This window comes from Bos grunniens, chromosome 10 (assembly GCF_055505025.1).
Source record: "Bos grunniens cultivar Pamir isolate PY7600 chromosome 10, Bosgru_T2T1.0, whole genome shotgun sequence".
NCBI classification, from domain to species: Eukaryota; Metazoa; Chordata; class Mammalia; order Artiodactyla; family Bovidae; genus Bos; species Bos grunniens.
Genome location: NC_141174.1, coordinates 15,454,488 through 15,470,305, shown reverse-complemented (window position 1 = coordinate 15,470,305; position 15,818 = coordinate 15,454,488). Strand labels below are relative to the sequence as shown.

General features: G+C 50.9%; 1 protein-coding gene across 3 annotated transcripts in view; it reads left to right on the top strand.

Annotated features, from left to right (window-relative positions):
• The window catches only part of ESRRB (estrogen related receptor beta), a 185,808-nt gene extending 180,271 nt beyond the window's left edge, over positions 1-5,537 (top strand). For all 3 annotated transcript variants that reach the window (XM_086319504.1, XM_086319503.1, XM_086319505.1), the window contains exon 7: positions 1,886-5,537. In XM_086319504.1, the coding sequence (XP_086175630.1) occupies positions 1,886-2,130 (245 nt within the window). In that variant the 3' untranslated portion in view covers positions 2,131-5,537. The remainder of the gene's footprint in view (positions 1-1,885) is intronic.
• The last annotated feature ends 10,281 nt before the right edge of the window (positions 5,538-15,818 follow it).

The following is a 15,818-nucleotide window of genomic DNA, read 5'->3' as shown; positions in this document are numbered from 1 at the left end:
AGTCCTCACTGCCTTAGCAACAAGGAGCAGAAGACTGTGGGGGAATCTCAGGTATGGGGCCAGCCCCTCAAGGGCATCTCCTGCCTTCTGAGTTCTCAAAGTAACGATAATAACAACATTTATTAGTTGCTTACTGAGTGCCTAATGACGTGCTGGCTCATTTAGCCCTCACCTGTAAGGCGTGCACCCTCATGTGCTCTGTGTCATGGACAAGGAAACAATCTCAGAGCCTAAGTAACTTGGCCAAAGTCACACAGCATCTAAGGCTCCAGAGTCTCATCCACCTCACTCTACTGCTGTTCTCGTAAGAGAAAGAGGCAGGGCCTGTGGAGGCATGGGCTGAGTGCAGGGGCCACAAGGTCAGAGGGCATCACTGGGGTCAGCCAGTTGGTACAGCTGCCCTCAGCAGTCTGGTAGCTAAACAAACACAGCATAGAAAGGAAAAAAAATTAGCAAACACAGCATGCAAAGAACTGCGCTGTTCCTTTGAGGAGTCTGGGAAACCTGCTCAGCCGTCCGTGGTGACCCACCCCGAGCTTCCAGTTCACTTGACCCACATGCACCCTTATCCTCCCACCTTGGACAGGCCTTGGGTGCTGCACTTCAGGGTGGAGGCTCAATATCTTTAAGGAATGTCAGAAGAAGGTGGGTTATTTTTCCAGAGGCCAGGAAGTGGGCTCCACTTTGCTTTGACTTGGACCCACCTGTAACCCAGCCATCGGCCGGCACCTCCTTGCCCCTCTGCGATTTAGGTAAATTTCACTTGGAATTCATGGCCAGAGTCCAAAGCCCTCCCCAGGATTTTCTAGAACTCCCAATAGCATCTCCCTTCTTTGTGCCCTACCTGTCCAGCCAAGCGATCTCAGTTCCCCCATACGCCCCACCTCAGGGCACCCAGACGCAGAACTCAGCCCCTTTATCTGTGTACATGCAACTGTAACAACTGTTCTGTAAGGTTAGGGAGTGCACTGAAGACTCGAGCTGGTGCCGAGTGGGAGCAGTAACAATAAAATCATGATGGTGACTATAATGATGATGATGGCGGTGATATGACTGATCACATCATATGACTGATAAGCTGATATCATGATGCTGATAAGATGCTGATGGTGATGATGGAGGTGATGGTGGTGATGATGATGGTGGTGATATGACAGTGGTGATAAACTGATGATCATGATGGTGATAAGTTGATGATGGTGGTGATAAGATGGTGATGGTGGTGGTATTTATGGTGGTGGTGGTGGTTATGGCGGTGGTGATGGTATGGTGGTGGCGGTGGTGATGGTATGGTGATGGTGGTGGTGATATGACAGTGGTGATAAGCTGACGATTGTGAAGGTATAAGATAATGGTGGTAGTGGTGATGGTTCTGGTGATGATGGTATCATAGTTGTGACAAGTACTATTTTAAGCCCTTGATGGGTACTAACTCATTTAGCCTCTCAAGGTAGATCTAGGTATTATGGCCTTTCACAAATGAGGAACATGAGGTGCAAATGAAACAACTTGCTGAAAGTCACAGAGCTAGCAAGTGAGGGGGCAAGATCACAATTCCACCACTTTGGCGCCAGAGGTTCTCCCCCTCACCCCGCCCCACCTCTGGGGCAAACCCTTCACTGCTCCTGTTCAAACCCTTCACTGCCGCCTCCTGGTGGTTATCTAAGAAAAGTCTTCCATAGGCACAGATCTCTCCTTGGGTGTGAACCCCAGCTCTAGTCACTGGCTTCTGAGACTTCAGACCTGTTTCTTAACCTTTCTGAGCCTGGTTTTGTCTCTGTAACGTGAGGGTCTGGAAGGCTCTGAAAGCAGTGATGGGGGCCCCCTACACCCGGGGCTGCGCTCCGCAGTCGTACCGCTAATGCCCACCCCACTGTGTCCGCAGATTCCATGTACATTGAGGATTTGGAGGCGGTCCAGAAGCTGCAGGACCTGCTGCACGAGGCGCTGCAGGACTACGAGCTGAGCCAGCGCCACGAGGAGCCTCGGAGGACGGGCAAGTTGCTGCTGACGCTGCCCCTGCTGCGGCAGACGGCCGCCAAGGCGGTGCAGCACTTCTACAGCATCAAACTGCAAGGCAAGGTGCCCATGCACAAACTCTTCCTGGAGATGCTGGAGGCCAAGGTCTGATGGCCCGGCCCACGGACGGACTCCCGCCCAAGGACAGTCGGATGGACCGACGCAAACACCTCCACAGCCACCAGCCTCAACATTCAAGTCCTGTATCATGGCCGTGAGCCGTCGCGGCGGAAGGGGCTCCTCGCCTCCTGGCTGTGTGCAGAGTCCCGGGTGCTGGAGGGGCGGGGGGTACGGGGATGGAAAGGCAGGTGCGGGGCTCATCTGTAACTGGCTCTTTTTTTTTTTTTTTCATTTGGTATGTTGTGTTTTTTTCCTCCGCCATGGCAATGCCAAGGCCTGGGCCAGAGCTCACTCCCCCCTGAGGCCGGAGACCACCAAGGAGGAAAGGCAACTTCTCCCCACCTGATCAGCAGGAGGCAGCACATACATTTCGTAACCACTTCTCCGACATCCCCACCCACCCATCCCAGCCTCCACCCACGGCCTGGGCGGGCAGTGTTTAGTGCCAGGACTCTGGCATACTCAGGCGGGGGTATACCTTCGGAGGCTTTCCTCTCCCAGAAAGCAGGTACTTTCTTCCAGAGGCCCTGCCTACTCTGAGGTTCTGCCCCCCAGGAGGCCCCACGCCTTCCGCAGTCCAGAAGGTTTCCTCCCTCCAGTCTTCACCTAGGCTCCCAGGCCAGCCCAGCTCACCATCAGGGACTAGCCGCCAGAGCTCCTGGATTTTCCTAGTCACCCCGCCCCCTTGGTGCGCCCCCCACCCGCCTTCCATTGCTGCCCCAGGGTCCCCTCCCTCTCCACCCCGGCACCCCAGGAACCCCACTGCAACTTCCTGCCCGACCTCAGAGCTCACCCCCACTGTGGGTTCCACCAGCCAAGACTTCAGGGCCCACAGGTGGGGACGGTGCTGGCTCAGAGCAGAGCAGGGTCCAAGATACCACGCCCCAGCGCCCCCTCTTCTGCAGGCTTCTCCCGCTCCCTGGGGGCAGTCCAGAGCAGGTGGGCCTGGGGTACTGAGGGATATGCAGGGACCTGGCCCCTCCGAGGGCACCCTGGGCACTTGATTCTAGGCTGGCAGCTCTAGGAGGACCCGGGTGGAATAGGGAGAGGCCCAGACCAAGCTTTGCTGAGCACAGAAAGGCCCAGAAGCAGAGATGAGCAGGCAAGGGAACTCTGAAGACAGGGGCTCCACAGAGGTCACCAGCCTGCCTGATCAGTGGACACCAGGATGCCCCCTCCCTTGCCCTCCAAAGGGCAGGGTGAGCCAGTGCTGCAGGAGGGTTTGCACCCGCCATCCTTGGACTAAGGAGGTAAAGCGTAGCTCCCCGGGTGCTCAGATGCCAGCTTTCTGGCAGGAGACCCCCACCCCCTACCAGTCCATCAGGCTGTTGTGTAAGGTGCCAACCACCCCAGTTTGCCCAGGACCCGTTTTGGCATTGAGAGTCTATTTGCCAGGAAACCGTCCAGTCCTGGCCGAATGGGAACAGTGGGTCACCCATTTCAGTGAGCGGCTATAAAAGTTCGTTATAACCCACTCGGACTGGGGGGAGGGCAACTTGAACACACCATCTGGGGCTCATGGGGTTGGCTGAGAGCAGTTTACAGGACCTCCCATGGCTGAAGGAGTTTCAAGCATCCATCCAATCAGCTGTCTTCTAAAGCAGAGATCAGAGCAGTCCTGCCAGGGACACTTTCCCGGGGAGTCCAACACATTCTACCCCCGACCTCTTGTCACTTTGAAAGGCAGGCAGCTCCACCCACCTAGCCCCAGGACCAGGAGGCCAGGCATCCTCCTCCACAGCCTCGCAGCCTTCCGAGGGAAGCAGCTGGTTCTGCCTCTCCACACCCAGACACGGCTCCTTCTGAACTTTTTCTTCCAGGATGTGCTAAGGTCACCCCAGGCATGAGAGCTGGCTAAATCCCATCTGCTGCTCTCAGATACCTTCATGGAGAAAATGTCAGGGGTTCCAAACCAGCGAAGTATGCTCCCTCCCTTTTTTGTCTATGGAGTCTTCAAGGCCAGAGTCATTTGTCTGGCAGCACTGGAATGATCCAGGGTGCTGCTAGCATCCTGTGCAGTCTCTGATCTGGGCGGATAGATGCGCAGGTGCCTCTGAGGGACCAGGGGTAAAACCCAGGCCTGCTTAGCTGTTGGGGGCCATTCATTGACTCCCTTAGCCTCTCACTGAGTTGTGTGCTCAAGGAGGCAGGGAGCAGAGGGTCGCATCTCATCACCCCCGTTCTGTGTTAGAGTCACTGCTCGAGCGTGAGGACCTGAGCTGTGAGCCGCTGCAGGGGCTAGTTCACAACTGGTCGTCACTGTCCATCTTTTCTAGAAAAAGCACCTCTGATTAACAGTGCAACAGGTGGTTTGTGGGCGGTGGTTGTTGCATATACAGGGCAGCTTTGCCTTGCCGGAGTTCATGCATCTGCCAGTGTGCCAGCGTTAGAGCCCCTTTATACCAGAGGGTGGCCATGATCCTGATGGCTTGGTGCCACTGAGGTGGCTGCTGCTTTTACATTAAAAAACTCTCATGGCAACAGGAAATGTACCGGGAACGATGAGAAGTCTGTTCAGTGGGGAAGGCCCTGGTGCGTACTTGATGGATCCATTGGCATTCAGAGAAGTTTACAGGCCAACTTCTTAGTTGGGAGCCTAGCCAGCTTTTGGGACCTCCCTGGGAAGTGGGGAGGAAGTTGGGAGGGGGGTAACTTAGCGGAGGATGTGAAGCGAGGAGAGTTTAGGACACCCCATCCCACCTAAACAGAACAAAACTGAAGTTTTCCCCCCAAATCCACTGTTCCTTGGAAATCTGTAAAGAGGACATAACCCTTCTCAGTTGTACTCTCATGATACAGGTCATTGAAATGAACCAAGAAATAAAATGGAAAAAAAATCCAACCACAGAGAAGGTGGTATTGGCTGGGTTTTGTTTGGTGCCCGTGTCCCCACACTTTCTCGAGATTCTAGACTGGCTTTGGCACATGTGAACCTTGATAAGGGCTCGCAGTTTTGGTACAGAGGAAGCTTCAGTGATTCCCCAGGGCACAATTTAAGAACCGAGTAGGAAGACCAGAGCAGGATGTTGGGTGGGAGGCAGTGGCAGGGCCTTAGAGGAGCTGGAGTCTGCACCCGCCCCCTGGGTCAGGGGCCACCCTTCCCTCCAGGGTCCCCCCAGCCCCTCAACAGAAGGCAGAGGGGGTTGTGGCGAGGGGACAGAGGCCCGTGCCACGGAAGAGCACCAAAGAAAAGCACTATGTGGAGATTGTTTTATTTTCTAATAAGGATAATGTGGCTGGAATGGCTTCTTAAGATGTATATATTTTTTAAAATGACGGTCCCTTATTGCATCACCACCCTGTACATACTCCCACCTCTGTATGTGCTCTCCCAAATGCCCTAGGAGTCTTCCCATCCTGGTCCCATGTATCTGGAATCTAATAAATAAGGAACAGCCTATCAAGAGAGTCTCTTAACACATTATCTTGGCTGGCGGGCTGTCCGCTGGACAGCACTGCCTGCAGGTCTCAGGCTGATGCTAGGAGAGGCCATCGGGAGAACCAACTTGGCCTCGGGGTTCTCTGGGGGTTCAAATGGGCATTAAAATGTGTTCAGCGGCAAAATTCAGGGATGTAAATTAAGCGGTCTGAAAATCCCGTCTACTTCTTTTCAGGCTTTGAAACAATAAAAGTGAGGCCCTTTATTATTTTCCTTTGTGTCAGAAAAATGGAGCATCAGATATACGTGAACCAGAAACAATCCATTGCCTTAGGACTTTGAAGTGCGTCTGTATGTATGCATGTGACACAGACCGTGCAGGATACCCTCGTGTTGTACCCTCAGCGCACACTCAGGTCCTGTGAGAGGCAGAAGGAAGGGCCTGAAAGAAAGCAAGAGGACTGTATCAGGATGCTTTTTGTTGCAGGTAAAAACATCCCAGCTTATATGGGCTTCCTGGACTCACTGCATTGGATAGATGTGAAATCTATAAATGGGGGCAGGCATCAGGTAGGGTTTGATCCAGAGGTTCACAAAGTCAATGGAACCCTGGCTCTATGCCTCTGATTCTCTCAGTTCTGCCCTCTTCTGTCTGTATGCTTTGTCTTCACACTAACCTCTTTAATAGTAACAAGAAGACTGCCAACTTTTTATTTTGCATCATGGATAGAGAGGGGGAAAAAAATCTTCCTACAACCATGGAAAATATCTGGGCTTCATTCTGAATCCCAGTGAATTTTGTGCCTGTCCTCACTGTGACCACCTTGGGGTGAGGCCAGTAGCAGACATCAGTCTAGCAGCCTCAAAAAAGAGTTGGTTTGAAAGTCTAGGAGGCAACCAACCAGCTATGATACCCACAGAACCCACACACCTAGACAGCTCAAGGTCTGATCAACTTTCAGTGAGCAGTCAAGTTCCCTGAAGCTCTTGGAAGAGAAAAGACACATGGCAGTCTCTGAATCAACACCTAGCAAGTCTTGAGCATGAGTTAAGTATTCATGGAAGTGAAAGTACCCGATGTGGATTATTTTAGGTAAATTCTCAATTCACCTACATCTGGTGCATGTGCACATGTATGTATACCCACGGCCCTTCCACACACACAGCTGGTATTAAACAGTTATGAAAAACAGTCAGCCATAGCATTATATAATGTAATAAAAATAGAAATTTTTATTGGGCTGTATTTTAGGATTTTCTGTACTTCAATTTGCCTAGATAATTGTGATCAGGCTAGCTAAGAGCTCATTTTTTCATCCATTTCTTTATCTTTCTTAATTTGTCCACCCAAATATCCCCGTTTTGTGTTAGCAAAGGATTTGAAGCATCAAAGGGGAAGGGTCATTCATTCATTCAACAAATATGTACTGAGGGTCTGTCCTGTGCCAGACACTTTTCTGGGCAAAGAGACTACCTTAGTAAAGAGAAAAGGCACAGTCTCTATCTTCATAGTGAACACAGTCTAGTGGGAGGAAGAGAGAGACAATGAGCAAAAATAACCAGGTTCTAAGTTGGGCAGGATGTGATAAGTTCCATGAGGGGAAAAAGACAGGCTGTGGAGGGGAGGGGTGGATGGAACAAGAAAAGGAAGTGGTGATATCATTTTAAAAGGAGTGGTCAGGGCAGCCTCACTGAGAATGTTTCAATGAATAGAAAGTTGAAAGGTGAGGGTCACGTGGGCATCTGTAGGAAGAACTCTCCAAGCAGAGGGACCAGCACGTACAAAGGCCCTGAGGTAGGAGTATGCCTGGTATGCTCAGTGAACATCAAGAAAACGAGGGTGGGTGGAAGCAATGGGAGAGGCATGGGGGAGGGAGCACAAACCACCTGGGGGCTTGGGGCCACAGGAGGTGTGGCTTTCACTTTAAGTGGAAGGTTTTGATTAAAGAAGAGCTATGATCTCATTTCAATGGGAGCCTTTGGCTGATGTGTTGATGACAGGTCAGAGAAGGACAAGGATAAAAGCAGGAAGACCAATTAAGAGACCACAGGTGGGGTGACCATGGCTTAGACCAGGATATGGGAAGAGCTTGGCTAAGAAATGCTTGGGTTTTGGATCAGTTTTGAAGCCGCCAGAATTTGGTGATAATGTTGGATATGGAGTGTGTGTGGGAAAAGGGGGACTTGTGATTTCAGAGATTCTAGCCCCAACAACTAGAAACAGCGTTGTCATCCAATAAGGTGAGAATACTCGGTGGAGGCAACTCTAGGGGCTGGCTGGGAGAATTAACTCTGTTACTTTGAGAGGCCATTGAAGATCCAGGGGAGATATCAAGAAGGTGCCAGGTGTCAGGTCGGCTAAATAGGGAAGAAAGAATGCGGCTCCCTAGAGAGCAGATGTCAGCACTGACCATCTTCACCAGCCGTGAGCTCTCTTTCATCGAGCCAACAGCCACCTTGGCTCTCTACCTAGCCTCAAAGGCAGTAAAGTAGAATTCATCTTAGAAACACAGATTTGGGGGAGCAGAAGGGGCTTAGTAGTTACCATTTTATATCCCTACTTGACAGTTGTGAGAAATGAGCCTAAATTATAATCTCACCCTTGAATCTCAAAAACTGTGGGGCGATGGACTGCTTGACTCGATTTAGACTAGAAGTTCGCAAATGGGGCCAATTTTGCCCCCAAGGGTATATCTGGCAATATCTGCATCTTTTGTAGCCACACTGGGGGCACTACTGGTATCTCGGGTGCAAGCCAGGGATGCTGCTGGACATCACAGGTTGCAACAGGCCAGCCCCACAACAAACGACAATCTGACCCCAAATGTCAAGAGTCCTGAGGTTGAGAAACTGTGATTTACATATATTCTGGGCATTATCAGGAAAAAAAATAAATAACCCTAGGGTTGCAGGGAACAGAATTTGGAGGTGTCAACTGTCATTCCCAAGCTCTTCCTGCCCCCAAGATGCCACCTCTCCCTTACCTGGTCTTGCTCTGACCCCAACAGGTCTGGCTGGGGCAAGCATCCCACACTCTGTGTGAACCGTTCCTACTCAGACTCAACCTAGAGGTGCGAGGAAAGAGGGCTTCAGTTCTGCAGTCTCTGCAGTCAGGCCGATCTGGTTGCCGTTAATAGCAAACATTTTGGGGGGAAGAAAGATAGCACCTATGGCTTCAAGTCTGGAAGCAGTGGGGAGCCTTTGTAGTAGACCACGTGCTCCCTGTTTGAGGATGAAGAACAAGAACGTAGGTGCCTCCACCTCCTCTTCCTCTTGGCCCCACATGACCCTCCCCATGACTGTCCTTACATGTTTGGCTCTGTTTGTGGGCTTATCATTTCCTTCCCTGGCCTGGGATGGGCTGGGAACCTGGGGCATAGCCCAAGTCCCATGTCTTACGGTTTGGAAGGCAAGTCTTCTCTACAAGAGGAGACCTTTTTCCAACTTATTTTTCCCAGGAAGTTCTGCAGCCATTTCCCCGCTTCTCAGCCCCAGTCCTTAGCTCATCGGTGCAAAGACCCCATTGGCAGCTGTCACAAGCCAAAGCCAGGACACTGTGGCTTGCACTCAGCTACTGAGGAGTCTCTCCCCACCTCCCCTATGGAGAAGATGGACCACAGGGGCCTCCCATCCCCTCCTCCCACAGACGCACATGACAAGCTCTACATCAAGTTTGGAGCAAGGCTGAGCCAGGGTCTGACATACAGGAGAGAAGATTCCAGAGCAACACATGGGCCACGCGGACTACACTGGCCCCCTTCTCAAGACTCATTAAATTACATGTTACAGATGAAGCCACAATGCCACATTCAGTGCCTGTTCTTGGGTCACTTCCAAAGAAACAACAGTCCAGCAACCACAAATAATTAAAAAGTGACATTAGTCTTACCCTTGGCATACCCTTACCACCACCAGTGGGATGTTAAATGATCAATGCACAGCAAAACCTCATCAGAAACCTCTTTTTTCATCTCTCTCTCTCCTAGGCAGCACCTGCTGATGGAAATCTTTCTTGTGCACTCTGTCCCAGCCCAGCTCCCCCTAACTCAACCTTCGGGGTGCCCCTTCTCAGCTGCCCCGTCCCTGATTCAGCTCTTTGTTACCTAGATCAGCTCAGCCTCTCCAGTTTCTTTCCACTTTCCTGCACAAGCTAAAGAGGACCTACAAGCTGATCCAATAAGCAGAGTCTCTTCTTGAGCAGAGGGCATGGGCGGAGTGCAGTGGAGGAAGACTGAAAACCTCACCATGTCATATACTTCATTTTGCCTCAGATGCAAATTCACTTCACCCCAAAGAACAGATGCTACCTGGAATCTCAGAGAGCTGACCCTAAGCTGCCCTGAGGTTCCACTGTACACTCTGTGGTTCCACAGACCCAGGAAATGCCCTTCCAAGGACCCACCTCCAAACTCAAAGGCCAGTGACTATTTTAGGGGAACACCCAGAAAGGCAAATCTTTTCTGATCCAGGATGTACCATCTTTTCTTAGTGAGGCCTGACAAATTCTAATGACTTTGGCCCCCTCTCTTTACTCATTCATCACCTGGCACAGGACTAGATTTTGGGGTATGGTGGGGACCCCTGGTTTAGCAGAGAAGATAGATATCGAACTAATGGTTTATGAGGGCATCTTATCCAGGAGACTTTCAGCAATATATGAGCACATGTAATAGGGCAACCAACCTGGTCTTTGGAGGAGCAGGGTTTGTATAAGTAACCATCCTTCAGGAGCAGGTAGAGGCTGAGATCTATAGGAGAGGAGGAAGCCAGGTGAGGTTGGGGAGAGCATTTCCGGGAGAGAGACATACACAGAGAGAGGTTGATATGCTCTGGGCTTGCCCAAGCAACTGGAAGATCATTTGATTGGTTGGTTGAGTCGCTAAGTCATGTCCAACTCTTGAGACCCCATGGACTGTAACCTGCCAGGCTCTTCTGCCCATGGGATTCTCCAGGCAAGAATACTGGAGTGGGTTGCCATTTCCTTCTCCAGGGAATCTTCCCAACCCAGGAATCGAACCCGAGTCTCCTGCCTTTCAGGCAGATTCTTTACCCACTGAGCTATGAGGGATTGATTGCTTAGTTGGTGGCAAAGGGGCAGAAGAGAGAAGGCTGGAAATCAGAGGGGCCAGACTGCACATGGCACAGTCAGTCTAGTTGAGGACATTGCTGTCTATCCCAGAACAAGTGGGAAAGTGTGGCAGTGTTCCAAGCAGGGAAGGGCCATTGTCAGGTCTGTCTCTGCAATTACAGACTGTGGGTCAAACTTTCCATCCTCCATGGACCTGTAATGGACATGAAGCACAGGCTTTGGATTCAGACTGGCCCAGGCTCAGAAGTCCCTGCTCTGCTCTCACTGGCAGTGTGGTCACAGTGAGGCACCTCCCCTCCCATCTGCACAACGGAGCTTACCGTACCCTGTAAAGGTGCTAACGGGTTACATGTTAGTGGGACCACAGCTACATCCCAATTACACACGTTGCCCTGTTTGTTCTTCATGATGGGTGTTTGACGTGAATGCTGCTGCTTTCATGCTGTGGGTGACTAAAGCTCAGAAAGGTTCATCAACTCGCATAAGGTCACAGAGCTCAGAGTGGAATCCAAGTCTGTATTGAGTTAGCGCCTTCCCTTGTGGCTCAGCTGGTAAAGAATCTGTCTGCAATGTGGGAGACCTGGGTTCAATCCCTGGGTTGGGAAGATGCCCTGAAGAAGGGAAAGGCTACCCACTCCAGTATTCTGGCCTGGAGAATTCCATGGACTGTGTAGTCCATGGGGTCGCAAAGAGTCGGACACGACTGAGTGACTTTCACTTTTCATTGTATTGAGTTCAATTAAAATCTCTCTTAACCACCACACCATATTTCAGACTGATTATTTAAGGGCCAGACACATAGCAGGCACTCAGTGAGTGTCCTTTCCCCGATCTCTCCCACATCAGAGAGCCACAAGACCTCACAGAAGCCATGTGAACCACAGATGTCTGCTCTCCCCCCACGCCCCCGCCAGGGCCAGCTTGCTGCCCAGCCAGGTCAGCTCACTAATATTCAGTATTTCAGCTGGACAGGGAGGCTTCTGTGCCGTGCAGCCCACGTGTACGATCACAGTGGGGCCTCTGGAGGGGCCCTTGCTTTGCCAGTTAAGTGACGTTGCCCTAAATCACGCCCCTTGTAGGTCACTGAGCTGGGGTGATGCTGCTGGCCTTCTGACCACATTGTGTGCGTGAACGTGTGTCAGTCGCTCAGTCGTGTCCGACTCTTTTTGACCCCAGGGACTGTAGCCCGCCAGACTCCTCTTTCCATGGAATTTCTCCAGGCAAGAATACTGAGTGGGTAGCCATTCCCTTCCCCAAGGGACCTTCCTGACCCAGGGATCAGACCCAGGTCACTGCTTTGCAGGCAGATTCTTTACCATCTGAGCCACCAAGAAAGCAATACTACTAGGGACAAAATTCCAGGAATAAGATCCCTGGATGGAAGGGGTAGACTCATTTATCAGAGGAAAAGCCTTGGTTATATGCTATCAGAGGTCAGAGCTTAGACAGAAGGGATCTTATGTTCCCAAATAAAACATAGAGGATCTGAGGGTACCCTGGGTGGTGGAGGTGGACAGGGATGCGGGAGCAGGTATTTTGTGTCCCTCAAATCATGCCTGGTGTGTGGTTGGTTCTGTCAAAGGTCACTTTCCTGGTCACAGGTCTCCTGCAGCGTGGACATGGGGAGGGGGTGCCAGTGTCTGCCACGGAGGAGGAGCTAGGTGGTCCCTGCCTGGCCCTTCATTCTATGTCCTCTGCATCCTCTGACACAAGTAATCTCCTGCTCCACACCAGGGTCACTACCAGGAGGGTGGGGTGGGGGAGGGGAGTAAACAGGAGACCAGTAGAGGAAAAGTACTGCCGCCCACCCCCCCTAAAAAAAAGAATTTGACTCAGAGGAAATGTTCCTGGAAGGAGACAAAGCTCCCCCAGCTTCCTCTGGAAATTGCTTTGTTTAAAATGCAAAGTGCAGATGTGTTTAGATGACATCTCAACATCCATCACCTAATGCAAATACCGACCCTGGGGAAGAGGAGCCCCTGTAAGTCACTCAGATCCCCTAATCGAGTGCTCGTGGTGATGGCAGGCCGAGGGGGCAGCCCAGGGGTGGGTGACGGCTGGCCACCCAGGAGAGGGGCTCAATCAGGTGCACTGGGGGAGGGAGCCCAGCCCTGGTGTGGGAGGGGTGGGTGAGTGGGTCCACGTCTGTGCCCAGCGGAGAGATGACCTAAGGCAGCGCGCGTGTGCAAGCTCACACACACACACACACACACATACACACACCCCTGCCCCAGGCTAGCTGCTCTTGGATGGGGTTACAGGGTGTGGGATGCTGCTGCAGGCAATTGAAGGACAAGCTCTAAACAAGGAGCTGCCAGGCTCAGGGACAGGGAATTCAATCCTTCTTGGGGAGCAGAGAGGATGCCCCATGCCTGATACTCTGTCCCAGGAAAACTGGGGAAACTGGATGCCCGATTGGAGGTGGGGTGGGGCTCTTCAACCCAAGCCCACCATCTGTTATCTCAACCAGTGGTCTTCTAAGTGGTGCTCCAGACTCGGCTTGTATACCTTCAAGGACAAAAACTTACCGTCCTGGTAGAATTATCAGAAAAAATCCCAGATGCTCAGTTAAATTTGAGTTTCAGACAAATAAAGAATAATTTCTAGCATAGCATGCATGCATGCTCGGTTGTGTCCGACTCCTTGTGGCCCTATGGACTGTAGCCCGCCAGGCTCCTCCATCCTTGAAATTTCCATGGGCTGCAAACACTGAAATACAGAATGACCTCTGTAACACTGCCCTTGGTAAAATGCACCTATCATGACATGCTTTATATATATTGTTAAAGTGAGGTGAGTTGCCATTTCCTCCTCCAGGGGATCTTCCCGACCCAGGGACTGAACCCACATCTCCTACCTCTCCTGCATTGGCAGGCTGATTCTTTACCACTGAGCCACCTGGGGAGACATAGCATGTCCCAAATACTGCATAAGATTGTTGTTGTTGATCTGAAATGCAAATTTAACTGGGTGTCCTATATTTTCATTTGTTAAATCTGGCAACCCTACACCTTAGGCAATCCATGCCATTTCTGCACACATCTAATCACAAAGTTATGGGTTGAACCCAGCTCTGCCTTCGTTTTCATTTCAGCCCCATCCTGGTTCTGCCTTCTGGACCATTTGCAACAACTTTGGTTCCTTCCCTTGATCTTTCACAGGTTCCCCCTACTTCTCACCACTGATACATGTCCTGCATACCCAGTCCCATCTTAGCTTCTGCCTGTGGTCCTCAACCTTGGGGAAAACCACTCAGGCTTGCTGTTAGCTCTACTCCAAACACACATTCATTTCTCTACTCAACAACTATTTGTTGAGTTCCTGCTGTGTTTGATACATGGGAAGACATTAAGGATCCAGTGGTAAACAAGATAAGCATGGTCTCTGCTTCACTGGTGCTTCCATACTACTTGGGTTAGACAGGTTTTCTAAAAAAGAAGCAGCAGCAGTTAATGAAGTAACTATACGTGTGAGGGATAGAAAAGAATAAAGGAGCTGAGATGGAGAGTTATGGGATGGGGAGGAAAGTTACTTCAGGTGGGAATACTGGGGAGAGTCACTCTGAAGAGATGATATTAAGCCAGGCTCTGAAAGATGAGAAAACATTAACCGAGTGTGTTCTAAACAGTAAAAACAGCATGTGCAAAGGCCCGGGGGTGAGACTGCACCTCAGCATGGGGCTTAATGTTAGACCACTCTGTCATTGATCAGAATTTTTATTTTATGTTTTAATTTATATTTCTCCCTCATTAGATATTCCGATTTCCAGTATTATTAAGGCCAGCTCCAAGTCAGTTTCACCCTTTAACTGGGGGACCCCAGCTCCTGATTCACTAAGAAGATGGAGTCAATGGCAGCTTCCTTTTATCACCAAGTTTCTCTTCATGGTCACACACCAATTTCTTCCTTTTCTTTGTTCTTGAGGCCTTTCCTGATAGCTCAGTTGGTAAAGATCTGCCTGCAATGCTGGAGACCCCCGTTCCATTCCTGGGTGGGGAAGATCCACTACAGAAAGGATAGGCTACCCACTCCAGTATTCTTGGGCTTACCTGGTGGCTCAGCTGGTAAAGAATCTGCCTGCAATGAGGGAGACCTAGATTCGATCCCTGGGTTGGGAAGATCCCCTGGAGAAGGGAAAGGCTACCCACTCCAGGATTCTGGCCTGGAGAATTCCTTGACCTGTATAGTCCATAGGGTTGCAAAGAGTTGGACACGACTGAGCAACTTTCACTTTTGTTCTTGAAATAAGATGAGTTCTGACTTCCCTCCACAGGCAGCGCTGCCCCAGCCCCTTTGGGGCCTTTGCTTCATCAGTGATTTCCTCTCTTGTACCTTCAACCTTGCCCATTCCACTGGCTTCTCCTCTTCCACCTTCAAATTAGCTCAAATTTGATAGCTCCGCTTCCAGCTGCCATTTTCATTTCTTTGTGTTCTTAGCCACTTTGTTCTGAAAATATTGACATTTTCATCTTTCCTTCTCCTTTCTCTCTTCCCCCATGCCTTCTGTCTTCCACCATCTCCCACCCAACAGCCTCTGCTCCCTGAAAGGTTGTCAGTTCTGCCTCTCCCAAACTTTCCAAACCTGTGGTCCTTCTCCCTCCCTCTGCACAGGCCTGTGTTCTGTTGCCCAGGACTTCCTAGTTATTTCCTGGTCTGAATCCAAGGTCCTTTGAAGTCAGGGACTTGTCTTACTTATGTATTACCACCCAAAGCCCCAAACACATTACTTTGCCCAGAGGAATTGCTCAGGACATATTTATGAGTTGAATTCAATTGGGATGTCTCCTGGAGCACTCCTGGGAGCCAATGTGGGAGAATTTCCTCTGGGGTAAATGCAAGAGGGCTCCCCTCAGGGGCAGAATGAGGTTGGGTTGGAGATGGGGATGGGGAGAGCGAGGGAAGGAAGGGGGAACAGGCAGAGGGTGCCAACTTTTACAAGAAGATGATAAATGATAACAGCGCTGGGAACAAAACCAAACATCTTTCATGCTGTCAGAGCAATGAAGCCAGCACATTCCAAGACGCAGGCACCAGGCAGTGCCTTGCGTTCAGAAGAGGCGCAGGCTCTCGGTCCCCTTCTGCTCAGAGTCAACAGCCCAATTCATCTTCCTTGGGGTGTCTTCTGAAACTAGGGGGAGATGGGTACCCTGGGGTTGCTGAGAGGGAGGGAAGTCAACCCGAGCCAGCTGTCCTTCTCAATGTCCCCTTCTT